This window comes from Antennarius striatus, chromosome 22, assembly GCF_040054535.1.
Source record: "Antennarius striatus isolate MH-2024 chromosome 22, ASM4005453v1, whole genome shotgun sequence".
Taxonomy (NCBI): domain Eukaryota; kingdom Metazoa; phylum Chordata; class Actinopteri; order Lophiiformes; family Antennariidae; genus Antennarius; species Antennarius striatus.
The window spans coordinates 14,815,735-14,843,222 of NC_090797.1; the positions used below are offsets into that span (position 1 = coordinate 14,815,735).

Genomic DNA, 27,488 nt, shown 5'->3' on the forward strand with positions numbered 1-27,488 from the left:
GTGATAAACAAGTCACACCAAAACCCACAAAGAAACTTGTGGGTTTTGTTTATTAGCAATATTTGAAAAAAGTTAATTTGTTAAATATTATATTGACTTATTTTTGTTATTTTAGAATTATACCTCCTCCATGAAACGCACCAGAAAGACCAACAATAGATGTCAAGGTAATGTTTAGCATGAGCACAATGGCTTGTGGGACTTTTTTTCTTCATTTATATTTCATAAGTTAATTTATTGATGGCCTGCCAGGACCTCGTCTTCGTCCAGCAGCCTCAGAAGCATCTCCCTCAGCTCGAACGGCACCATCTCCTCCTCATCGTTGTCGAAGGAGTCTGGGCTCTCCTGCTCCTCAAAGATGTTCCACATCGGAGTCCTGGAGTTCTGCTGGACACACACACACACACACACACACACATCAGACTTCATCCAGTGATGCAGGTTTGCAAAAATCAGACTCCAAATGTCTCCAAACGATGTTTTCCACTGATCAGTGCTTCCACTCAGCCAGCAGAGGGCGCTGCTGTGGAGATGCTGCTGTTCTTGGCAGACCTTCAACAGAACCAGTGGACTGGTGGCCCCTTACCCTGTTCCTGTCATTGGATCCAGGCTGTCGGCGCGGGGGCTGGGCCTCCAACAGTCGTCCACCAGGAAAGGCGTGTTTATAGAAGCAGATGGCGCCAAAGGGACATGTGCCACGCCCCTCATCAAAGTAGCGACACGGCTTGTTCCTGAAGGAGACCGAGAAGACTGTCAGGGATTCAGACACATCAGACAACACCCACTCCACAGCCTATATGTTCTTCTACAGATCTACTAGTATAGCCCCACCCACTAGTGTAGCCCCACCCCTTACCCGTTTCTAGCCCGGCCCACTTACCGCATGCCGTCCTTGTATTTCTGGATGAGCTTCTGCTTGTCGTCCTCATCTTCCACCCAGAACTCACTCGGGATGACAAAGTTGGATGTTATTCCACACTTGGGGCAGCAACTGGAAATAAGTAGAAAAATGGTTTTACCATCTGAAACAGGGAACGTTCAGGAAGAAGCTCCTCTGAAGGAGATTAAAAACAGTCTCAGGAGATGTTTGGTGAGAAAAGGTGAATTAAAAATTTTTTCTGGTTGGTTTACAGAAGATTAATCAATGTGATGGAACACTTATCGCTACAACCTCATTCAAAGTACCTCTGAAATATATTTAGATAACATTTTTGATGCTTTCATGAAGAAGAAAGATGAATAAATATTTGTTATCCAAAGCTGTTAAAGTCGATTCACTGGACGTTAAGAAAGTTCTTGAAGACGTTTCATCTCTTATCCAAGAGACTTGTTCAGTTCTGAAGGTGGCTGGTGTTGTCCAGCTTATTTACCCTGTGGGGTGTGGTCAGGGCTATGCACATTCAGACGACCGTCGTTGAAACCCGTCTGGCCCCTCAACAATTGTTGGGTGTGTCAAAGGGGGGTCGTTGAAATACAAGTTTCACCTTTGTATACTAATGACCCTCATTAGTATACAAAGGTGAAACACAAATTTCAACGACCCCACTACCCATCACACACTGACGACTCACTTGGTGATATCGCACATGGCCCTCCTCCACGTCCTGATGCACTTCAGGCAGTAGCAGTGGCTGCAGTTGACCAGGATGCCGAAGCGCCGCTCACTGGGGTTGGCCTTCTCCAACACCACTTCAATGCACATACGACACATCATGTACTCGCTGCGCTGGATGGCGAACGAGAGCTCCATGTCCTTCTCGTGGGCCTCCATGCACGCCTGTGGACAGGTGCAGGAAGTGTGTGTATGTTACCACCATGTCAAAGGAGTGTGTGTGACAGCTCGTGTAGTGTGTCAGCAGGTCGTTACCTTGGTGTGCTCTGAGCGCTGACTGATGTCGGTGGGGTGGAGCACCTGGAGCTCACACATGTTACAAACGTCGCCATGGAGATAGGCACAGTTGATTCCATAGCGGCACTTTCCAATAGCGGCATAGAAGCAAAGCTGCTTCCTCAGCTCCTTGTTCTCAGGATCAGCTGCAGACGACCCACAACATCAAAACATCAAAATACTGTTACCATGGTGACCACACGCCTACAACCTGATCGGACTACAGCTTCCTTCAACTGTTTGTAATCTCAGATGATACAAGTTCACAGTTGTCCACTTGCTTGTCAATGGGTGAACAAAACAACAGTTTTACCAAATACCAAAATGAACAACAGCCCAACCCCCACCTTAGAAAATATCCGCAGCCCTCAGTCTCCTCACAAGGGGACGTAGGTGGGATCTAGTGCTTCTCCCCAACACACCACGCGGATCACTCACCCCGTCCACAGTACGGCTGTCCTGAAACAAAATCGGCCGCGTTGAACCAGTCTTGAACCCATGAGCCGGGTGTTGACCCACTGGGATCCAGTTCTGATGGGTCGAGCAGGGAAGTGGGGGGAGGCATCAGTGTCTGGGGGGTCGGCCGCTCCTCGCTTTTGGGTAGTTTGTAGTGTTCAAACCTGAGGACACACAAGTTACCATGTTATAACAGGAAGGTTGGGAGATAGAAACCCATTAGTCCCCCACACATATCAACAGAAAGTTGGGTGATAGAAACTCACCGTATTCCCCCCACCCCTCACATATAAACAAAGGTAGAGGGATGGAAACCCATTACCCTCCCTACATACAAACAGAACAGGGAAAAAACATCAACCGTTTTACCAAAAGAGCCTAAAAGAGCTACATAGATCTGAAACTGCTGCTCCACACCACTGGTGTCAGGGTCAGTATGAACACAAAGCATTTTGGGATTTTTAATTAATGGTGAGAACATTTTAAAAAACCTTTCCCCGCTTCACCTTAAATTCTGTGCCCAGTGCTCCTCGTCTTGGTTCTCATACCATTTAGTTATAAGAAGTCAGGACCAAACATATCCATGAGCACAGGAGACAGTGCTGGGATGAGAAAGATTACTCTAAAAATCTTCCAGCAATAACACAACAATAGAGTCAGTACTAACAGTGTGAAGATGCTACTGCTAACTGCTAACCCATCTGTTCCAAAAGACACTTCAATGAATGAGCAGGACGCTAAGACTCATAGGAAACACACTCTGATCTGTTGAGCCTAAGCAGTCTGGATTGGACTTCATCCTCCAACATAAAGATGACCATGACTCCAAACTAAAGCACTGAGTCAGAGTAAAGTGTGTGGAGTCCTCCAGGTAAAGGCAGGTCAAGAAGAGCAAAGCAGAATGAGGAGAACTTACTTCAGGCTGGTTGAAGACATGTCTGCAGGTCTCAGTCATCCACGTCAGGATTCCAGTTGTGACTCACTGCTACTGAGTCCAGACACTTATAGTCCTGCTGGGGCAGAAAGTCCCCCCCACAAACCGCCAACACAATGAGGGTTTTTAGAAGTCCTTCCCACTCAGGTGGGCCGTTGTCCCACCCACCACTTTTTCACCAGAGGAGCTAACATCCTGGACAATGTTGACACGACACATAAATATGCCTATAAAGCCCCTGCTCTCCCCCACCTTGGGGCATCAGACCACACCACTGTTATGCTAACGCCGGCATACAGACCGCTCGTCAGAGTCGTCAGACCTCTGAAAAGGAAGATACGGGTGTGGCCTGATGGGTCGTCAGAGGCACTCCAAAACTGCTTCTCCACCACAGACTGGAGCGTATCCAAAGATGCAGCCACCCACAACAACACCACAGACCTCCAGGAGTACACGGAGACCGTCACTGCATACATGAGGAAATGCATGGATGATGTCACGGTCACCAGAACCTTCTCAGAGCTGGGGACGAGGTGGGCCTGAGGACAGCGAGAGCCAACCTGTCACGAGGCATACGAGTGTCCAAGAGACAGTACTCCAGGAGGATCGCCACCCACTTCAGCGACAGCAGAGACACCAGGAACATGTGGCGGGAGATTCAGTTCATTATGGACTACAAGCCAACTTTCTCAGTTCTGCGACAGCTCCACCACTCTGCTGAATCAGCTGAATGTCTTCTTTGCGTGCTTTGTGGCAAACAACAACATCCCGGCACTGAAGACTCCACCCCTTCCTGGCGACCAGGCGTTGACACTTTCTCAGGACAGCGTGATGCAAGTCCTCAGAAGGACTAATTCACGGAAAGCCCAGGTCCTGACAACATTCCTGGTCGTGTCCTGAGAGACTGCTGATGAGGTCACAGGTGTCTTCAGAGACATCTTCAACATCTCCCTGAACCAGGCTGTTGTCCCCACCTTCCTCAAAGCCACCACCATCATCCCAGTCCCGAAGAAGTCGCCCCCATCCAGCTTCAACGACTACCGCCCAGTTGCACTCACTCCCATCCTTATGAAGCGTTTCGAGCGGCTAGTCATGCACCACAACAAGTCTGCCCTCCCTTCAACCCTGGACCCTTTTCAGTTTGCCTACTGGTCCAACCGCTCTACCGATGACGCCATCTGCACTGCCCTAAAGTCAATCCTCACCCCCCTGGTTTTGCCTGATTTTGAATGTTATGATGCATCAAAAATGTCAAGTGCACTTTAGTAGTTTATTTAATTTATTCTGCAGATTGTAAATATTGGGTTCTACTGTGTGTGTGTGTGTGTATATATATATATATATAAATATATATATATATATATACACACACACGCACGCACGCACGCACACACACACACACACACACACACACACACACACATATATATATGTGTGTGTGTGTGTGTGTGTGTGTGTGTGTGTGTGTGTGTGTGTGTGTGTGAGTGTGTGTGTGTGTGTACAAGGTACTACATAGTACCAACTGCATCTAAAGTACTGTGTGTGTGTGGTGCATTGTACCATTACCTCTAAGAGTCGAATCTATCTTCTGATTGACATAGTCCCAAATACTAATATCTTTTAAAGAATGTAGCTGGGCTACAACCGTCAACTCCGTGACGACAGCGGCCGTGGACAGTGAAGCAAAGTCTTTTCAACAATAACAATGACCTAGGACGATCCAGTCCAAAACATTGTTCTTCCTCTCCCAGTGGCCACAATTAACAATGGTAAGCAGAAAACCTGTTGTCTTCCCATGGGCTCACCACCTGTGGGAGGGGCCATAGGGGTCGGGTGCATTGTGAGCTGGGCGGTGGCCGAAGGCAGGGACCTTGGCGATCCGATCCCCGGCTACAGAAGCTGGCTCTTGGGACGTGGAATGTCACCTCTCTGGCAGGGAAGGAGCCTGAGCTGGTGTGTGAGGTTGAGAAGTTCCAACTAGATATAGTCGGGCTCACCTCCACACACAGCTTGGGCTCTGGTACCAGTCCTCTCCAGAGGGGTTGGACTCTCTTCCACTCTGGAGTTGCCCATGGTGAGAGACGCCGAGCAGGTGTGGGTATACTTATAGCCCCCCGGCTTGGCGCCTATACATTGGGGTTCACCCCGGTGGACGAGAGGGTAGCCTCCCTCCGCCTTCGGGTGGGGGGCCGGGTCCTGACTGTTGTTTGTGCGTATGCACCAAACAGCAGTTCAGAGTATCCACCCTTTTTGGAGTCCTTGAAGGGGGTGCTGGAGAGCGCTCCCACTGGGGACTCCATCGTTCTGCTGGGGGACTTCAATGCTCACGTGGGCAATGACAGTGAGACCTGGAAGGGTGTGATTGGGAGGAACGGCCCCCCCGATCAGAACCCGAGCGGTGTTCAGTTATTGGACTTCTGTGCTTGTCACGGACTGTCCATAACGAACACCATGTTCAGACATAAGGGTGAGGGACCTGGCAGACCCAAACGTATTGTGAGGGTCTGCTGGGAACGCCTGGCGGAATCCCCTGTCAGAAGGAGTTTCAACTCCCACCTCCGGCAGAACTTCACTCACGTTCCGGGGGAGGCGGGGGACATTGAGTCTGAGTGGACCATGTTCCGCGCCTCCATTGTCGAGGCGGCCGACAGCAGCTGCGGCCGTAAGGTGGTCGGTGCCTGTCGTGGCGGCAACCCCAGAACCCGTTGGTGGACATCAGCGGTAAGGGATGCTGTCAAGCTGAAGAAGGAGTCCTATCGGGCCTTTTTGGCCTGTGGGACTCCTGAAGCAGCTGATAGGTACCGGCAGGCCAAGCGGAATGCGGCTTTGGTGGTTGCTGAGGCAAAAACCCGGGCGTGGGAGGAGTTCGGTGAGGCCTTGGAGGACGACTTCAAGACGGCTTCGAAGAGATTCTGGTCCACCATCAGGCGTCTCGGGAGGGGGAAGCAGTGCAGCATCCACACTGTATATAGTGGGGATGGGGAGCTGCTGACCTCAACCCGGGACGTTGTGACTCGGTGGGGAGAATACTTCGAAGACCTCCTCAATCCCGCAGACACGCCTTCCCATGAGGAAGCAGAGTCTGGGTTCTCTGAGGCGGGCTCTCCTATCTCTGGGGTTGAGGTCACCGAGGTAGTTAAAAAGCTCCTCGGCGGCAGGGCCCCGGGGGTGGATGAGATCCGCCCGGAGTTCCTAAAGGCTCTGGATGTTGTGGGGCTGTCCTGGTTGACACGCCTCTGCAACATCGCGTGGACTTCGGGGACAGTGCCTCTGGATTGTCAGACTGGGGTGGTGGTCCCCCTTTTTAAGAAGGGGGACAGGAGGGTGTGCTCCAACTACAGGGGCATCACACTCCTCAGCCTCCCTGGTAAGGTCTATTCAGGGGTTCTGGAGAGGAGGGTCCGTCGGGAAGTCAAATCTCGGATTCAGGAGGAGCAGTGTGGTTTTCGTCCTGGCCGTGGAACAGTGGACCAGCTCTACACCCTCCGCAGGGTCCTTGAGGGGGCATGGGAGTTCGCCCAACCAGTCTACATGTGTTTTGTGGAGTTGGAGAAGGCGTTCGACCGTGTTCCTCGGGGGGTTCTGTGGGGGGTGCTTCGGGAGTATGGGGTACCGGACCCCTTGATAAGGGCTGTTCGGTCCCTGTACGGCCAATGTCAGAGTTTGGTCCGTGTTGCCGGCAGTAAGTCGGATTCGTTTCCAGTGAGGGTTGGACTCCGCCAAGGCTGCCCTTTGTCACCGATTCTGTTCATAACTTTTATGGACAGAATTTCTAGGCGCAGCCAAGGCGTTGAGGGTGTCCAGTTTGGTGGCCTCAGTATTGCGTCTCTGCTTTTTGCAGACGACGTGGTGCTGTTGGCTTCATCAAGCCGTGATCTCCAACTCTCACTGGAACGGTTCGCAGCCGAGTGTGAAGCGGTTGGGATGAGAATCAGCACCTCCAAATCTGAGACCATGGTCCTCAGTCGGAAAAGGGTGGAGTGCCCTCTCCAGGTTGGGGATGAGATCCTGCCCCAAGTGGAGGAGTTCAAGTATCTTGGGGTCTCGTTCACGAGTGAGGGTACAATGGAACGGGAGATCGACAGGCGGATCGATGCAGCGTCTGCAGTGATGCGGACTCTGTATCGGTCTGTCGTGGTGAAGAAGGAGCTGAGCCGAAAGGCAAAGCTCTCGATTTACCGGTCGATCTACGTTCCTACCCTCACCTATGGTCACGAGCTATGGGTCGTGACCGAAAGAACGAGATCCCGGATACAAGCGGCCGAAATGAGTTTCCTCCGTAGGGTCTCCCTTAGAGATAGGGTGAGGAGTTCGGCCATCCGGGAGGGACTCAGAGTCGAGCCGCTGCTCCTCCGCATCGAGAGGAGCCAGATGAGGTGGCTCGGGCATCTGGTTAGGATGCCTCCTGGACGCCTCCCTGGTGAGGTGTTCCGGGCACGTCCTACCGGGAGGAGGCCCCGGGGACGACCCAGGACACGCTGGAGAGACTATGTCTCCCGGCTGGCCTGGGAACGCCTTGGGATTCTCCCGGAGGAGCTGGATGAAGTGGCTAGGGAGAGGGAAGTCTGGGCTTCCCTGCTTAAGCTGCTGCCCCCGCGACCCGACCCCGGATAAGCGGAAGAGAATGGATGGATGGATGGATGGATGGAAAACCTGTTGTAATAATCAAATTTCTGCAATTGGACTGACTAAGTTAAAGGAGACGAGTGATAATGTTGTAAGATCAATTCACTAAGATAGAAGATAAGAGGTCAAGGTTGGAGTCCTTTCGGTAAAGTACCATTGGGGTTGGAGACCCTCCGAATGGCAATTTCAGTTAATATCCCTTGGGTTCATGTCCCTCCGACTTTGATTCAGTAATTAAATGTAAATTGGTAAAATCAGTTTAGATAGGGTTAAACCGGGAGAACCACTGACTGCGCAAAGCATCGACATCTGGGGAGACAGTGGTTCACAAAATGGCGGTCACCGAGTGAAAATCAGATACATGGGGTAAAATGTTATGCAAGCTTGCCAAAATAACAAAATAGAGACAAATAAGGCAATTAAACAATTGATAGATTGAAGGAATGGTCTGTAAATCTGCTTGAAGGTCTGACGAGACCGTTTCTGATCCCAGAACAACGAGCTCAAAAAAAATAATTTAATAAAAATAAAGATGAGGCTTTTAAAAACAAGTCAAGGAGAGGAATGTCATCAAACTGCGCCTGAGTGAGGGGGAGGTGACCCCTTCTCGCAGCGATGCCCAGTGTCTTTGGTTTCTTACCTGAATTTCCCTTGGGATCATTAAAGTATATATCTATCTATCTAAACGGAAGATCTGCTGGGTGGTACTTTGGTGTCCTGTCACTGACGATGACGTGTTTTGTACCATGTGGCGTCTAGCTTGAGATCTAATGGGATCTTTGAGCTATTGTGTGATCTCTGCACTCAATTTATGCTATTAGGTTTTGTTGTGTTTGTCTATACAGTCATATTTATATGTCTCTTGTGTTTATTTAGTGGGAATGCTGTGTTGTCGAACTGTGATAGCTGTATTCTCTTGCACTCTTGTATAATGTATGCCGTATGACTGTATACTTAACATAGGTAAATAATTTCCCTGTAGGATTAATAGAGTATTCTTTATTCATTCAAGTCTTAAAACAGCTTTTGAGAAAAGAGGGAAATTGCAAAAACTAGAAGATGATTTGAAATTCACTCGGGGTGTGATCCAAACGTGTGTTTCCTTCAAATTGTGAAACTTCAAATTTGTCAAAGGACAAATTAACAGGTGATCCAGATTTCTTGATTATGACAGAAAGCCGGTTCTGCAATCACCTTGTGAATCATCTGACACATTACCAAAAAACAGAAGCCAGCCACAACACCGACATCCAACACATGCAGACACAATTACTTAAAATACAATTAGCTGAGGCTAGGGCCAAGGTAAATGACAAGAAGGACGAGAAGAACTCTAACCCCGCTGGCAGTGTTATGTGGCAGGGTCGTGGTGGCTGGTGTGGGGCCCAAGGAGGACGAGGAAGAGGTGAAAGCAGATTATATGAGCCTAATAGGCAGAGACTTGCTAATTGTCACAAACGCTTACATTTTGTGTGGACCACAAGGTTTGACTGTCCGGTTCCCAGACGGTACTCAAGTTTTTTGCAGTGAAGCTGGGCACAATGGACAATGGCTGACACAACCAGTTCCAACCTCACCCACTGCTGACATCTACTGGGCAGAGGTTCAACCAGAGACACCCTCCGCTGACCCTGGTGTGTGTTCCGTGTATGCCATGTGGAAGCCTCGGATTCAGTACATTGGATTCAGTCCATTCAGGCATTTGATCGTGTCCCTCATGGTATGTTGTGGGGAGTGCTTTGAGAGAATGGGGCCCTTTGCAGAGGGCTCTACGGTCCCTGTATGACCGAAGACAGAGCAGGATTTACATTGCCGGCAGTAAGTTAGACCGGTTCCAGTTGCACTTTGGACTCCAGCAGAGCTGCTCTCTATCACCGGTTCTGTTCATGATCTTTGTTGACAGAATTTCTAGGCACAGCCAGGATTCGGAGGGAGTCCGGTTTGGGGACCAAAGGATTTCATCCCTGTTTTTTGCAGACCTCATCAAACCTGGACCTTCAGCGTGCACTGGGACGGTTTGCAGCTGAGTGTGACGCGAGTGGGAGAGTCTTTGCCCCAAGTGGAGGAGTTTAAGTATCTTGGGGTCTTGTTCACAAGTGAGGGAAGGATGGAACGTGAGATTGACAGACAGATCGGTGCAGCTTCTGCAGTGATGCGGTCGCTGTATAGGTCTCTCGTGGGGAAGAAGGATCTGAGTCGCAAGACGAAGCTCTCGTTTTACCGGTCAATTGACGTTCCTACTGCGTTCGCGGATACAAGCGGCTGAAATGATTTTCCACCGTAAAGTGGCTGGGTGCACCCTTAGAGATGGGGTGAGGAGCTCATTCACCAGGGAGGAGCTCGGAGTAGAGCCGCTTGTCCTCCACCTCAAACGAACCAGAATATTTGTAGGGTGACAAAAGTTAAAACAACGCGATCAGTTCATAAGCCTCCGGGGCCCTACGTAAAGTCTTCTCCAGCGCATCCTAAAGATTCTCACCAGGGTTAAGGTCTGGGCTCCTCGGGGGCCGATCTGGGATCAAAAACGATGTCCCATGGTCCCTGCAGCCCTCTGTAAAGATATGAGCCGAATAAATCCTGACATAGTCGCCTTGGAATATGAGCGAGTCTTCAGGGAAGAAAAATCCATAGATGGACAGATGTGGTCATTCAGTGGGTCTGCAGATGACGTCATTTGATGGGTACATGACGTCGCTGCACCTCGAGTTGAACCTATCATAACACCGTCCCTCAGTGCGGGGACTTTTTTAGTCAATTTACATTAAAAGCTGCCGTGAACCGGATTCGAACCGGGGTTGCTGCGGCCACAACGCAGAGTACTAACCTCTATACGATCACGGCCAATGAAAAAACAAAAACTGGAAAACAGTTAAAAAATCAAGGAGTGAGAAAAATACACACCACCAAGTAACACCGCAGCAACCACCTTGTTGTGGTTTCTGCAGCCACAACACAGAGTACTAACCACTATACAACCACGGCTGACGAATAAAAGAAGACAGAAACCCACGTGGATCTGGACCCATCAGACCACGTGACCATTGCTCCAGAGTCCAGTCTACACGTTCCAGACAAACTGAAGCCCCCCTTTTTAGTTCAGCCTCCTTCATGAGTGTTTTTCTTCAGAATAATCAGCTGTAAATTCACTTTGTTATCCTTGTTCTGTAACCTCTTGTTCTGCTGTGTCTCAATGCAGGTGTAGAGCTACCCCTACTGGTCAAATTATGTTACAGCACGTGACCTGAGCAGAGACACGATGGGGTCAGGTCAGCACCAGTGACGTCAGCAGTAGTAAATATGGGTCTTTAAACAAACATCAAATAAACACAGGGGTGTGTATGTTCACGTGATCTCTCCAGCTACCGGTTCAGACTCCACACACGCTGGTCCTGAACCGATCCTCCTCCGGTTCCTAAACCAATGTGGACCGATGTCCTGCCGCCCCCATTTCATTCCAGTTATAGTCCCCTACTTTTTTTCAGTCCCTGGTGAAATCAATCAATCAATCAATCAACTTTTATTTATATAGCGCTTAATCACATCTGAAGACATTTCAAAACGCTTAACAGATAGAAAGTCAACAATGTCCTCCAGAGCAGCATAAACGACGGTGGCAGGGAAAAACTCCCTCATGGAGGAAGAAACTCCGGGCAGGACCCAGACTCTGGAGGGGGGTCATCTGCCTTGACCTGTTGGTTGGGAAAGAGAAATACACTGAGGATAGAGATAGGTCAAGGAAATGAGAGAGACAGAGACAGAGAGAGAGAGAGAGAGAGAGAGAGAGAGAGAGAGAGAAAGAGAGAATGTCCATAGTGCGCTATCGCTGAAATGTGGGTGGGATTTCCAGGCGTTTTGATATCCTGTCTTCCATCCGCGTTCCCTCGCGTTCTATCCGTGCCCTAGAAACAGCTTGTGGGGTTTAGTGCCTTGCTCAAGATCACTCCCGCACCTCTCAGGAGACGATACTTCTCCAGCTACCAGTTCATCTTGCTTTAGTGATTGGACCACGCTGGACTTGAACTGGTCACTTTTCGGTTACCAAGTCGAGTGTGGACTAAGCGACTGCCACCTCAGAATGAAAAGAACTTGAGGTCCAACGCGTCTCGACTTGAGTTTCGCACACTTTTGAGTTGCATCACAAACCAGAGAACCCAACTGCGGTTGAAGAAACAAGTAAACCTATTTACTCCACACACGCTGGTCCTAAACCGATCCTCCTCCGGTTCCTAAACCAATGTGGACCGATGTCCTGCCGCCCTGATTTCATTCCAGTTATAGTCCCCTACTTTTTTTCAGTTCCTGGTGAAATGTAAAAAAATGGAAGTACATTTCTCAATTTCTATTAATATTAAAAAGTAGAATTTGAATCCATACATACAGCTAGAGTGGAAATAAAAGCTTAGATGTGTTCCTAGTTGGACGTTTTTCTGGGGGGGACAACAAGCGGGAGTCAACAAATACTCGTTATTAGCCTTAGCTTTTTACGTTCCTGCAATGTGTGGAAGTCGTTAGTTTATCTGTTATTTAGTTCGATGAACAAAGTTGTCATTTGACTCTTTGAAGGATTTTGTCGAAAGACGACTAAAGGATGGAGGTGAGGATATTGTCGAGTCTTTTCAGAAAGTTGTCATCAATCCTAAGAAGAGGTAAATCATGTACACGGACTGCTGGATCTCTGCCTTAGACCCGACTTGAAGCTACACATGATGGGTATACAAAACGATCTTTTATTGAATAAAACAACATTTGACAATTCATCCATATTGAACAAACTAACTCATTTCCTCGCATGTGTGCGTTTGTGTTGTCAGAGTAGCATCATACTCCTTTAGTTGTTCCTCCAGATCGCCCCCAGCGTCACGGCGCTGAGCTTCATGACATTCTGTAGAACTACTTTTAATGTCAACCAACTTTAACGTGATTCCTTTAAAAGGTCTCAAACCTGCAAGTAAACATAGTAAGTAGTTAGAAACATTTTCTCCAGGAGGTTTTAGGATGACAGATGAGCAATAACCAAGACTCATACACATAAAAACACAATTAAAGCAGAAATAATGGAACGTTCAAATCCTCTAGGTTGATGCGGACCCAACCAGCAGGTGGCGCCAAAACACCGGAGAAAAACAAACGTTTCAGTTCTGTGGTTCACAGAAACATTTGTATTAGTTAGAAACATGAAATCGGGGGAAAAAAAATTAAGAACTCAACATTGACTTTCATGTTTTACTTTTATTTATCATGTCAATAATAATGGGATCAACCTCTGAGCTGTCAATACACTTTGTTGCCTTTGGGATGGAATGTTGCCAACCCTCTGCAGTTCGCTACAGAGCCAACAGATCTGTAGATGATGCTGTAAACATGGCGCTACAGTTTGTCCTCCAGCACCCGGACTCCCCAGCATCCTACGCCAGGATTCTGTTTGTGGACTTCAGCTCTGCTTTCAATACAATCGTCCCAGCTCTGCTCCATGACAAGCTCTTCCAGCTGAATGTGCCTGACTCAATGTGCAGGTGGATTACAGACTTCCTGACAGACAGACGGCAGTTTGTGAGGCTGGGGAAGCATGTCTCCGACACCCGGACCATCAGCACTGGATCCCCTCAAGGCTGCGTTCTTTCCCCTCTGCTCTTCTCCCTGTACACCAACTGCTGCACATCTGGTCACCAGTCTGTCAAACTCCTGAAGTTTGCCGACGACACCACCCTCATCGGCCTCATGTCTGATGGGGATGTGTCGGCCTACAGAATTGAGCTGGACCGCCTGGTATCATGGTGCAGCAGGAACAACCTGGAGCTCAACACTCTCAAAACAGTGAAGATGATAGTAGACTTCAGGAAAGACCCTCCTGCCCTCCCCCCGTCATCATCTGTGACACTCCAGTGACCCCTGTGGAGTCCTTTTGCTTCCTGGGCACCACCATCACCCGGGAGCTCAAACGGGAGCAGAACATCAGCCCCCTCACCAAGAAGGCTCAGCAGAGGATGTATTTCTTGCGGCAGCTGAAGAAGTTTCACCTCCCTGCGAAGATGCTGGTGAACTTCTACACGGCCACCATTCAGTCAATTCTCACATCCTCCATTTCAGTGTGGTTTGCTGCAGCCACGGCCAGGGACAAGGCCAAGCTGCAGCGTGTCATCCGTTCTGCAGAGAAGGTGATCGGCTGCAGCCTGTCAAACCTCCAGGAACTGTTCCACACAAGGACCCGCAGACGTGCAGCCAGGATTGCTGCTGACCCCTCTCATCCTGGCCACAACCTGTTCCAGACCCTCCCCTCCTGCAAGAGGGGAGGGTCTTTCAAAAGATAAACTTTACTGTACTTGGCAATAAAACTTTTTCTGATTCTGATTCTGATTCTTAATCACCCTAAGCTGCTGCACGTCCTTCCCATCTCTGTATCTCTGTCTTGCCAACCGGTATAGATCAGTCTCTCCCTCCTTACTGTCCAACCTAGCATACAAGTCATCATAAGCCCCCTTGTTTGGCCTTTGCTACCTCTACCTTCACCATATGTTGCATCTCCCTGTACTCCTGTCTACTCTCCTCAGTCCTCTCAGTGTCCCACTTCTTCTTAGCTAACCTCTTTCTCTGTATACCCTCCTGTACCTCCTCATTCCACCACCAACTCTCTTTATCTACCTTCCTTCTAGATGACACACCTAGTACTCTCCTACCTGTCTCCCTGATCACATTAGCTGTAGTTGTCCAGTCATCTGGAAGCACCTCCTGACCACTCGGGGCCTGTCTTAACTCCTTCCTTTTCAGCTTCCACCATTTCGTCTTCTGCTCTGTCTTTGCTCTCTTAATCTTCCTCACCACCAGAGTCATCCTACACACCACCATCCTATGCGGTTTGGCTACACTCTCACCTACCACTACTTTGCAGTCACTGATCTCCTTCAGGTTACATCGTCTACACAAGATGTAGTCTACCTGTGTGCTCCCACCTCCACTCTTATAGGGGCGGCAGTGGCTCAGCCGTAGAGCAGATGCCTTGAAGACGGATCACCCAGCCATCGGTGGATCAATTCCCGCTCATGCCAAGACATCCCTTGGAGTGTCCATCATCCATCATCTCCCTTGGAGATGATGGATGGATGGATGGATGAAATCCATGCGCCGCTCCTTCAGAACAAAAACATTTTGAGTTTAGTCACCCGGCTGAAATAAGGTCACCCAGAGTTAGTGTGTGTTTGATAAGATCCGACCATACGTGTATGGGAAGATCAGAGCCAATGAGAATTTGTGTGACTAGTAAGCCCACCGAAAGTACAAGCATACCAATCAAACAATCTGAACATACAAGCTTGGGATAAAATAAAGTTTTTGTTTTTTATGAGTGTGGAAAACTGTTTGCTTGGACGTCATAAGTGATTCTGTGTAACTGAGTGTATGATTGCTGAGCTCAGGTGTGAATGTGTGAGCTGGAAAAACAAAAAGTCTGATTGATTGTGTTTGACTGGGATTAAAACATATGTGCTGTAGATGGAATAGTAGAAAGTGTGTTGAAAGTGCATTAAAGGTAATAACAAAGTGTAGATTGACGTTGTGTTGAGCCGTTAAGGCTGTTGTGAGTTGTCAGAGCAGAGGTTTGGAGGTTGGTGCGCGTAGTGAAGGAAAATATATGAAGGTGCAGAAGCTGCAAAAGAAATCCCCCGTTCAACCAAACCCCCCCTTCACAACCCCTCCTTTCGAGCGCGTAGGCAGAAGAGAAAGATTTTCTGTTTTCTTAAGGAGCCAGACATAAGAACACAAGTTATTTTAAATAAATCTCACACCAGTAGCTTTGCTGGGAACCAAAAACTCTGACATTTCAAAAGATATTGACAAAATTTCAGAGCGATGAGAGACAAGAACCAAGGGTTTAGAATACCCGTGGCCAAACGATAAAAAGGTGGTTATAAATGTTTCACTTCGGCACCATATCACAAAGCGATAGGATGTGACTCTACATCTGTTTTCAATGTCTTCTTTCTTGCCGCTTTTTTTATTTTTCATCTTCGTGACAGGGGTTCGTTTTAGACTGGGAAGATAAGTTCAGCCTTCGCTTTAAAGATATCTGGCGCCATCTAGCGTTGTGAATGGGTATAATTTCTAGAACCTGAATGTAAGACGAACCCCACTTTTTCACTTTTTTGCGTCTAATTCACTGTGATACTCTGTGTATTTGGGTCCCTTCTGCTAATGTCTGTTAAAAAAGGATGAGAATGTGTTAATACTTCAGTAGAGGATAAATTTCACTCTGTATTCCACCAGAATGTGAAGCAATGGGAAGAGGACAATCAGTAACATAAAATATTAGACCACCTTTGTTTTCTTCAATTTCGTGCTGATTTCTTCTTCTTTTTATCAATTATGAACTCCTGTGTGTATTGTGACTAAAACAGACAGAAAATAAAACTTGGAGGACCTTTATAGCAGTTATAGGCAGTACAATCTCACATCCACTGATGTTAGAACTAGAACAGTTTTGTCTGTTACTGTATCAAGGAAACCATGCAAACAAGCTACATGTCATCTTTTGATTTCAGTTCTTATATAATATTGGTATACGCAACGGTATGAATATTTTTCTCAACTGTTTTTGTAACGTTCGTGTGCAGATTTACTGTTTTATTTACACAACAATAAAACATTTAAATATATTTCCCTATTCAACAGAACCTGATATAGATGAGAGCAGAAAAGACCGTTATGTTGGTGATCAAACAACTGAACAGTCAAACTCAGTCCTATACTCTTCCCGGTCTGCATTGAATATCTCAGCAATTTCACTATCGCTGACCGTCTGGTTTCCGGGTGTCTGTCCGGTAATGATGCTTTAGCGAAACATCAGACAAAAGTCGAAGCAGCCACATTAGTTCAGCCATCCGCACTCCACTCACATATTGTGGGCGTGTAACTCTTGGTGTAACTCGCTCGGCACTGCCTCCAGTCCTGGTAAAGGTGTGTTTACCATCACTCCCACGACGCACGCAGCTTAACTTTAAAGGCTTTGCTCACACCGATGCCCAACGGTTGGAGTTCTTTCGTTAATCCTCCAGGATGATGGCAAACTCCGAATTCAGCCGCTTGACGTGTTTCTGACAGAAGCGGTGGTGTGTGTGGGGGGGGGGGGGGCATGGAGTCACAGATCAAGAGAGATGGCGAAGCGTGAAAAAAGCCCCCCGGTCTCTTTATGTGAATCGGAACAACCGGAACTGATAGCCTGGAGTTTACATGTTGCGTCGTAAGCATGTCTCTTCACTGTCGGGGGTCTTTAGCCAAATAAATGTGGTTACCAGCATACCTGTGGTACAGTACCGGTATATACCCTATACCGGTACCTACCGGAGGTGTGCCGGACGTAGCCTTGCGTCAACTTCTCTAATTGGCCCATCGCTGCCGGCGTACGTACTGACGTAATACGTCCTATGTCGGTGGACAATGGCCGAGCTGGTGGATCGCTGACTAAAATCACACAAAAACATTTTTACAGATTTTGGAACTCAGTGTACACATAAGACGCTTAATATTAAAAAAGTCGCAGCATTGATTTTTGAGAAATTTTAAGCGTGTCTTATTGTGTCCAAAATACGGCACCTATATATTTATATTTACAAGAAACGTTATTAACCGGTTCAGAAACTTTATTTTTTTGTTCTAACCGGTTCAGGAATGTCAGTTTATGGGTGGAACGCAAACCCGGAAACGTTATCATTCTGTTTCTGTTCGGAACAAACCGATTGGCAAAAAAATCTGGTTCAAAGCCCTGGTTTCCAGGGAAACCAGGTGTCAGCGATGCAGAAGTTGTTGTGGTGGCAGAGAAGGAGAAGGCGGTGACCATTGTCGTTTGCAAGCCTGTCAGCAGAAGTTGTGCCGACAGGTGAGCCTGTGGACCGATCACTGTCGGAGAGAGTGGCATTGGTGTCAGTGAGAATAATGGTGGTGTCGTACTTCACAGAGCCCTGCCAGGGTGATGTTATAGCATCACCCTGGCAGGCTGAGCTCTCGGGACAGCAGAGTGGCAGCTCCGGGGCGAAGGAGTGTCCAGACGTTCCATGTGGCGACACGGATCCTACGAAGAAGGTTGATCCGTATTCGTTGGTCGGGGGCAGGCTGGGGTCCGTTATCGTGTCGGTCAGTCCGGCTTCTTTTTCTGGTCAGTTTCGTAACAGAGGGTTTCTCCTGGGTGGGTTGTTAGCCCTCCGCAGGATGGTCGGCTGGTGGGGCTGCTACCTCACAGCGTGCCGACACTCTGGGGTCTTTGTTTGTCTGGAACCTACCTTGGAGACCGGTCCGCCATGGGTGACCCTACCAGGAGCAAGCTCCCTACGGTATCACTCTCCAGGGTCACTGGAACGCACAAGCGCCCTCGCCATGCAAAGGCCCGACCCAAGAGAGGGTCCACAAATCTGGTGTTTTATAACATTGGTATTAAGGTACCAGTTCTAAGATATAATGAAACAGCTTAAACCGTTTTCACTTCAACTGCCTGTCTATCCACTACTTAGTTTGTGTTTTCTCTCCCTGTCTCCTTTTGCTTTCCCCCTTAACTCACAGAGGTGCAGCACTTCCCTCTCTGGCTCACAATAGGAAGCTCTAATAAAGACTGACAATTTAGTTCCCAGAGAGGATGCACTAATATCTATAAAAGATTTTTCTTCAAGACTAAAACAAGCATTGATCTCATAAAAAGTTGACCCCATTTTATGGGGTTAAGCTATGAGAATACATCCAGACAAAAAAAAAAAAGCATAACAGTGGTGTGGTCTGGCGCCCCAAGGGAGGGTGCGGGCTTTGTCTTTATTTATCATGTCAACATTGTCCAGGATGTTGACATGACAACACCAGAGGATGCTCCTCTGGTGAAAAAGTTGATATGTCCATGTAATTTTGGAAACACACTCTTTGGGGTTTTCATGGTAAGTGGATAAGTGATAGATGATGGATGGGTGGAGGTCCTACGTAGACCTTCATACTACTCAGTGCTCATGAAGTAGCCCTCAGCCTCAAAAAGGTTTGTGACCCCTGTTCTAAATGTTCCTTCATGCAGGAGAAACGTCTCCTTGCTCTGGTCATGATGAAGTGATGGTGTTACCGGTGTTACCGGTGAGCAGCTCACGTCCCACTGTCTGCTTCTCCACACCAGCAGCGCGAGCCCCCGAAGCTTCTGCACATGTCCGTTCGCCTCCACCTTTCAATGCACTGGGAAGGAAACAGGAGGTGACCGCACAAATACATTGATCTCACAAACCGACAGCAACAACCAGAAGAACCAAACGAGCATCTCTGACCTAAAGCGTGTCGCGGTCCACGCCCACCCGTGTCTTCACCAGAATCCGGTCGGCTGAGTGGGAGGTGCTACACACAGACGAGCGGCAGCATCATCCCAGAGGAGCGCGGCAGCATCCAGCCCCTGGTGACCGCCGCCTCCATCATGACGTCGGGGGAGTTCGTCCAGAGCTGCTGGAGCGCACGTTCATGCGTGGCACGCTCTACAAGGCGCTCTGCTTCCTGCTCTTCATCCTCCAGGGCGGCGTCCACGACTTCTACCTCATCATCTTCACCGACCTGTACTGGTGCTCGTGGATCACCGTGGATTTGGTGGTCATCTCCGGCTGGAGCATTTTCTTCATGAAGAACGCACGCAGCAAGCAGGAGCGCGCCTGCGGCTTCCACCAGAAAAGCTCCATCTTCAGCTGCACCCTGGGAGAGTTCACCTACGCCTACCTGGCCTGGCTCATCTACGTCATGCAAAAGGCTGCAAATTAAATTAGAAAACAGTGTGATTGATTTGTGAAACGTCTAACGACTGTTTCTGGTGACATCACATTAGAACACAGTCAGCTGGACTTCCTCCAGGTTGGTTGAAGACGCTTCACCTCTCGTCTGAGAGTCCTCTTCAGTTCTGATGACTGAGTCCAGTTACTCCTGTTGGAGCAGAAACCTGAGACCACCTTTCACGTTCAAATGTGGGGGCAGCTCGCATGAAAGTGGGCGGGACAACGGCCCACCTGAGTGGGAATGACTCCTAACGACCCTCATTGTGTTGGGGGTTTGTGGGGGCGAGTTCCTGCCCCAGCAGGACTATAAGTGTCTGGACTCAGTAGCAGTGAGTCACAACTGAAGGAGTCCTGACGTGGATGACTGAGACCTGCAGACATGTCTTCAACCAGCCTGAAGTAAGTTCTCCTCAATCTGCTCTGCTCTTCTTGACCTGCCTTTACCTGGAGGACTCCACACACTTTACTCTGACTCAGTGCTTTAGTTTGGAGTCATGGTCATCTTTTGGAACAGATGGGTTCGCAGTTAGCAGTAGCATCTTCACACTGTTAGTACTGACTGTATTGTTGTGTTATTGCTGGAAGATTCTTAGAGTAATCTTTCTCATCCCAGCACTGTCTCCTGTGCTCATGGATATGTTTGGTCCTGACTTCTTATAACTAAATGGTATGAGAACTAAGACGAGGAGCAATGGGCACAGAATTTAGGGTGAAGCGGGGAAAGGTTTCTAAATTGTTCTCACCATTAATTAAAAATCCCAAAATGCTTTGTGTTCATACTGACCCCGACACCAGTGGTGTGGAGCAGCAGTTTCAGATCTATGTAGCTCTTTTAGGCTCTTTTGGTAAAACGGTTGATGTTTTTTCCCTGTTCTGTTTGTATGTAGGGAGGGTAATGGGTTTCCATCCCCTTACCTTTTGTTTATATGTGAGGGGTGTGGGGGGGTTACGGTGGGTTTCTATCACCCAACTTTCTGTTGATATGTGTGGGGGACTAATGGGTTTCTATCTCCAAACCTTCCTGTTATAACATGGTAACTTGTGTGTCCTCAGGTTTGAACACTACAAACTACCCAAAAGCGAGGAGCGGCCGACCCCCCAGACACTGATGCCTCCCCCCACTTCCCTGCTGGACCCATCAGACCTGGATCCCAGTGGGTCAACACCCGGCTCATGGGTTCAAGACTGGTTCAACGCGGCCGATTTTGTTTCAGGACAGCCGTACTGTGGACGGGGTGAGTGATCCGCGTGGTGTGTTGGGGAGAAGCACTAGATCCCACCTACGTCCCCTTGTGAGGAGACTTAGGGCTGCAGATATTTTCTTAGGTGGGGGTTGGGCTGTTGTTCATTTTGGTATTTGGTAAAACTGTTGTTTTGTTCACCCATTGACAAGCAAGTGGACAACTGTGAACTTGTGTCATCTGAGATTACAAACAGTTGAAGGAAGCTGTAGTCCGATCAGGTTGTAGGCGTGTGGGTACCATGGTAACAGTATTTTGATGTTTTGATGTTGTGGGTCGTCTGCAGCTGATCCTGAGAACAAGGAGCTGAGGAAGCAGCTTTGCTTCTATGCCGCTATTGGAAAGTGCCGCTATGGAATCAACTGTGCCTATCTCCATGGCGACGTTTGTAACATGTGTGAGCTCCAGGTGCTCCACCCCACCGACATCAGTCAGCGCTCAGAGCACACCAAGGTAACGACCTGCTGACACACTACACGAGCTGTCACACACACTCCTTTGACATGGTGGTAACATACACACACTTCCTGCACCTGTCCACAGGCGTGCATGGAGGCCCACGAGAAGGACATGGAGCTCTCGTTCGCCATCCAGCGCAGCGAGTACATGATGTGTCGTATGTGCATTGAAGTGGTGTTGGAGAAGGCCAACCCCAGTGAGCGGCGCTTCGGCATCCTGGTCAACTGCAGCCACTGCTACTGCCTGAAGTGCATCAGGACGTGGAGGAGGGCCATGTGCGATATCACCAAGTGAGTCGTCAGTGTGTGATGGGTAGTGGGGGGGGGGGGGTCGTTGAAATTTGTGTTTCACCTTTGTATACTAATGAGGGTCATTAGTATACAAAGGTGAAACTTGCATTTCAACGACCCCCCTTTGACACACCCAACAATTGTTGGGGACCCAGACGGGTTTCAACGACGGTCGTCTGAATGTGCATAGCCCTGACCACACCCCACAGGGTAAATAAGCTGGACAACACCAGCCACCTTCAGAACTGAACAAGTCTCTTGGATGAGAGATGAAACGTCTTCAAGAACTTTCTTAACGTCCAGTGGATCGACTTTAACAGCTTTGGATAACAAATATTTATTCATCTTTCTTCTTCATGAAAGCATCAAAAATGTTACCTAAATATATTTCAGAGGTACTTTGAATGAGGTTGTAGCGATAAGTGTTCCATCACATTGATTAATCGTCTGTAAACCAACCAGAAACATTTTTTAATTCACCTTTTCTCACCAAACATCTCCTGAGACTGTTTTTAATCTCCTTCAGAGGAGCTTCTTCCTGAACGTTCCCTGTTTCAGATGGTAAAACCATTTTTCTACTTATTTCCAGTTGCTGCCCCAAGTGTGGAATAACATCCAACTTTGTCATCCCGAGTGAGTTCTGGGTGGAAGATGAGGACGACAAGCAGAAGCTCATCCAGAAATACAAGGACGGCATGCGGTAAGTGGGCCGGACTAGAAACGGGTAAGGGGTGGGGCTACACTAGTGGGTGGGGCTATACTAGTAGATCTGCAGGAGAACATCTGGGCTGTGGAGTGGGCGGTGTTGTCTGATGTGTCTGAATCCCTGACAGTCTTCTCGGTCTCCTTCAGGAACAAGCCGTGTCGGTACTTTGATGAGGGGCGTGGCACATGTCCCTTTGGCACCATCTGCTTCTATAAACACGCCTTTCCTGGTGGACGACTGTTGGAGGCCCAGCCCCCGCGCCGACAGCCTGGATCCAATGACAGGAACAGGGTAAGGGGCCACCAGTCCACTGGTTCTGTTGAAGGTCTGCCAAGAACAGCAGCATCTCCACAGCAGCGCCCTCTGCTGGCTGAGTGGAAGCACTGATCAGTGGAAACCATCGTTTGGAGACATTTGGAGTCTGATTTTTGCAAACCTGCATCACTGGATGAAGGCTGATGTGTGTGTGTGTATGTGTGTGTGTGTGTGTGTGTCCAGGAGAACTCCAGGACTCCGCTGTGGAACATCTTTGAGGAGCAGGAGAGCACAGACTCCTTCGACAACGATGAGGAGGAGATGGTGCCGTTCGAGCTGAGGGAGATGCTTCTGAGGCTGCTGGACGAAGACGAGGTCCTGGCAGGCCATCAATAAATGAACTTATGAAATATAAATGAAGAAAAAAAGTCCCACAAGCCATTGTGCTCATGCTAAACATTACCTTGACATCTATTGTTGGTCTTTCTGGTGCGTTTCATGTAGGAGGTATAATTCTAAAATATCAAAAATAAGTCAATATAATATTTAACAAATTAATTTTCTTCAAATATAGCTAATAAACAAAACCCACAAGTTTCTTTGTGGGTTTTGGTGTGACTTGTTTATCACTGACAGCTGTTAGCACTTCCTGTTAGCCTGACGATCACTCTGACATTTACTGTCAAACTGTAAGGTTTTACTCCTGAAGGCTGGATCTTCAGTTTTCTTTATTAAAGCTGCTCATAGCCATTATTTTGTACTGATGTGTCCTCCCTTCATCACCTTCATCCAAGTGTCCCGTGTGTGTGTGCGTGTGTGTGTGTGGGAGTGTGTTTCATTAATGGTTAAGAGCCTGTTGGATCACAAGCTGTCTGTCAAAGTGGGTGAACGGATGGATGGATGAGAGACGGATGTCCTTATGTCACAGACAGCTGTTGAGATACTTCTTGTCGCTAGCATGAACAGCTAGCCTTAGCCTCCCTCCAGTGAAGGTGAGGTCTAGAATGTGGTGGCGCCCTCTAGTGGCATAAAAACAGCTTTGAACCCCCGACCCCTGATGTCTTAGTCCTGGCTGTTGCTTCATTAGCTCATCGTCCCACTACAGACACTCGTCTTCATCCTCCACTCTACATACTCCTCCTCCTCACCCTCCTCTGGCTCCGCCTCCTGAGTCAGACTCAACCAACTTTTATTTATATAGCTCTTAATCACGTCAAGAGACATTTCAAAGCCCTTTAATAGACAGAAAAACCCAACAGAACCCTCCAGAGCAAACATAAGCCACAGCAACAGGACTCATTGGACCGCTAGCTGCTCAGGTCGCTAACAGCAGCTAGCAGCTGGTGCTGTGGTGATGAGTACTGATTCACTGTGACATGTGACCAATAGTGATGTTTAAATGGAGGTGGCCCCACCCTGTCCAGGATCAGGAGGAACACGTGTTCACGTTAAACTGATGTTCAGGTGACGGTCCACTCGTGTCACCGGGTCGACACCAGAAGACCACCTCCTGATCCTCACGCCACACACACACACACACACACACACACACACACACACACACACACACACACACACACACACACACACACACACACACACACACACACACACACACACACACACACACACACACACACACACACACACACACACACACACACACACACCACACACACACACACACATTCTTCAGCTGTAGCACCACAGACGGGTGTGACTTTTATTATCTAATGTTTGTACGTTGTTTCCTGGATCAGGTCAGAGCAGCCGACACACAGTCACTCCCTCCTGTGTAACTCCCTCTTGTGTAACTCCTTCCTATGTCGCTCCTCCTTTGTCACTCCCTCCTGTGTCCACCAACGTCCGTAGGTCTCACGATGAAAGGACCAATGAGACGGTCAGAAGGTTGGTGCGGTCAGAAGGAACCCTCTCAGGTCCAGCTTCATCACCTCTGAGCTCCTCATGACGTTGCTGCGCTCACGTGACGTCTGGAGGTTCTAAACCAGAGGTCACCAACGCTGTTCCTGCGAGCGACCGTGCGCCCCCGAGCACCCCTTGTGGCGCCCGTGAGGCGTGGTCTAAACATATTAACATTAATTAACACATTAATGATATCGCAACTTAATTATTCAGCATTCTAAAATGATATTTTATTAAGTTAAAACATTCAAATAAAATACTTGATATCAAACTCTGCTCTCTCCAAGTCGAAGGTCATTCGTGCGTCTACGCCTGACACACTGACCAGGTGATATGAGGAGTTAGCCTGCTTGTGCTTTTGCCCAAAAACCATGGAAGAAAACACAAAAGGACATCGTATTTTCAGAGTGACTGGAAAGAAGATTTATTTTTTTACGTCATTCAAAGAGAAATGTTTGTGTCTTTTTTGTGGGATGACTGTTGCAGTACCAAAGCGGCACAACGTGGAGAGGCATTTCCAAACATGCCACAAAAACATGACTGTGAACTACCCACCCAGCAGCACTTTATGTACTGAAAAAGTCAGTGGGTTAAAGGCAGCTTCAGACAAACAACAGACTTTTTTCACAAAGCCGGTCAAAAAATCCCAGAACACAATCGAAGCTTCGTCTAGAGCTGCCCGTTTTTTGATAAAGAACAATAAACCACTTTCAGATGGTGAGGTTTTTAAAGAAGCTATGATGCTTGTCGCTAAATAATGATTCAAAGATGAGAAACATGGTCGTGATGTCATCTCCGATGTCCAGCTTGGAGCAAGTACGATGGCTAGACGAGTGTCGTCTTTGTCTGCGATTTTAACAGAGCAGCTGGAGGCATCGCTGCTGGAGGACCCAGAGTAGATACTTGACCTCTCATTTTTAATGGGTTAATTGAATATTGTGTTGTATTGTATGAAAAGGGAGGTGAATTTGTGAATGTGATAAATAGGGATTGTGTAAAATGAATGGAGCTAATGGTCAGGAACAGAGTGTGATGTTTGAAAGGCTTAAGCAAAAGGTAAAACTAGTTTAGATAGGGTTAAACTGGTAGAACCACTGACTGCTCAGAACAGCTACATCTGTGGAGACAGTGGTTCACAAAATGACGGCCGCCGAGTGAAGATCAGATACCTGGGGTAAAATGGTATGCAAGCTTGCCAAAATAAAGATTAACTAAATTCCAGCCAAATAACCAAATTAAACAGTTGACAGATTGAACAAATGGTCTGTAAATCTGACTGAAGGTCTGACGAGACCATTTTCTGATCCCAGAACAGCGTGTTTATATGTCTCCTGTTTATTTAGTGTGAATGCTGTGTTGTCTAACTGATAGCTGTATTCTTGTACTTTCTTGTGTAACGTGTGCCGTATGACTGTACTTGTACTTAAAAGAGGTAACAAATTCCGCTGTAGCATTATTAAAGTATTCTTCATTAGTTAGTTAGTTATTCATTTATTTCAGACAAGGCAAGGAAAAACAAAACAAAAACAAACAAAAAATCAACAACAAACAAAATAATTAAATCAGCAAATAATAAACAAAGATCATAACCCAACAATACAATTCTGCCTGAAAGGGAGTGGGAAGAAGAAAACTCATGTAATCCCACCCCAGTTCCTGATTCAGAGATCAACACACTGAGCTTCACTGCTACTTCGAGGATTCAAGGATAACCACACAATAATTGCATCACGATGGCGTCACCATGGGCAACAATGAAATTATCACATTGCAATAGCAATTCGACACAACAATGTAAGGAAGGCACGATATACCAACAATGGTAATGTACAATATACCAACAATGGTAATGGACAAATGCCAACAGCAGTAATTAACAAATACCAACGATTGTAAAGAAACACTGAGCACATGTTAACAAACAGAACAGCAGTTTGAGTTAAAGACCCTCATCTCTATACTTTGACCAGACATGATGTTTATATAACAGTTTGAATTGATTAGTACTTTCGCATTTCTTGTGTTGTGAGACCAGATTGTTCCAGAGTTTCACTCCGCACACAGACACACAAAAACATTTATGTGTGGTTTGAGCTCTCGGCAATGAAAACATCCAAAACCTCTCAAGTGATGAGCCCTGACTGGAGTTATAAAGAAATGTTGGAAGTTTGGTGGTAATAATTATTTGAATGTGTGTGATTGTTCCGGTGGTGGTCGGAGGGGCCATAGGCGCAGATTGGCAGCCACGCCTCCGTCAGTCTGCCCCAGGGCAGCTGTGGCTACGTACGTAGTTTACCACCACCACGTATGAATGAGGTGTGAATGAATAATGGATCCAATGTAAGTGACTTTGAATGTCCAGACAAGAAAGCGCTAAATAAATCTAATCCATCATTATTATTATTATTATTATTATTATTATTATTATTATTATTATTATTATTATTATTATTATTATATAAAACTATTGATGTATTATATGGTACAATATCATGAAATTTTAGCAACTTTGACTGCGTAAACAGGTTATGAGTATGTTCAAGAAAACCAACCTTGTGAGTGTTCCACACTGCTCTTTTCTGTAGAATGATCAGAGGATTAATTGTGTTCTGATAAGTATTCCCCCAAACTTCAACACAATATGTAAAGTACGGGAGGACCAAGGTGCAGTATAAAGTACAGAGTGCATTTCCATCAAGGTATGATTTTGCTTTATTTATAATTGAGAGGGTTTTGTATATTTTTGTTTTTATGTGTCTGACATGGGGTTCAGATCAATGAAGAGACCAACTGCATACTTTTTCTGCTCCAGTGGGGTGTGCTCTTGATACTCACACGTTTCCAGTTCTATTTGTTGATGCTGTAGGATCTTCTGTAACATGTCCATGTTCATATTGGTGCTTGGTGTAGTCTGTGTTCTTGGTGTGTTTGGCATTGTGATGATG

At 47.4% G+C, this 27,488-nt stretch overlaps 1 protein-coding gene and 1 pseudogene across 1 annotated transcript; one reads left to right on the plus strand and one right to left on the minus strand.

Moving 5' to 3' along the window:
* Positions 1–234: 234 nt before the first annotated feature.
* Positions 235–3,924, minus strand: LOC137589691 (probable E3 ubiquitin-protein ligase makorin-1). The gene is made up of 8 exons (XM_068307551.1): positions 3,791–3,924; positions 3,531–3,602; positions 2,327–2,508; positions 1,868–2,034; positions 1,572–1,777; positions 881–991; positions 587–731; positions 235–387 (listed from the first exon to the last, which is right to left on the minus strand). The coding sequence occupies exons 1-8, from the start codon at positions 3,922–3,924 to the stop codon at positions 235–237; spliced, it is 1,170 nt and encodes a 389-aa protein (XP_068163652.1).
* Positions 3,925–20,432: 16,508 nt separating this feature from the next.
* LOC137589692 (probable E3 ubiquitin-protein ligase makorin-1) lies at positions 20,433–23,016 on the plus strand (annotated as a pseudogene).
* Positions 23,017–27,488: the final 4,472 nt, after the last annotated feature.

Bases quoted from the DNA above. Each gene is read 5' to 3' on its own strand.
- LOC137589691 (XM_068307551.1), bottom strand. From the start codon at position 3,924: ATGTTCCTGGTGTCTCTGCTGTCGCTGAAGTGGGTGGCGATCCTCCTG. The intron at 3,603-3,790 runs GTTCTGGTGACC...CTTCCTTTTCAG, and splicing joins TCGTCCCCAGCTCTGAGAAG to AGGTCTGACGACTCTGACGA. The intron at 732-880 runs GTAAGTGGGCCG...GGTCTCCTTCAG, and splicing joins AAATACAAGGACGGCATGCG to GAACAAGCCGTGTCGCTACT.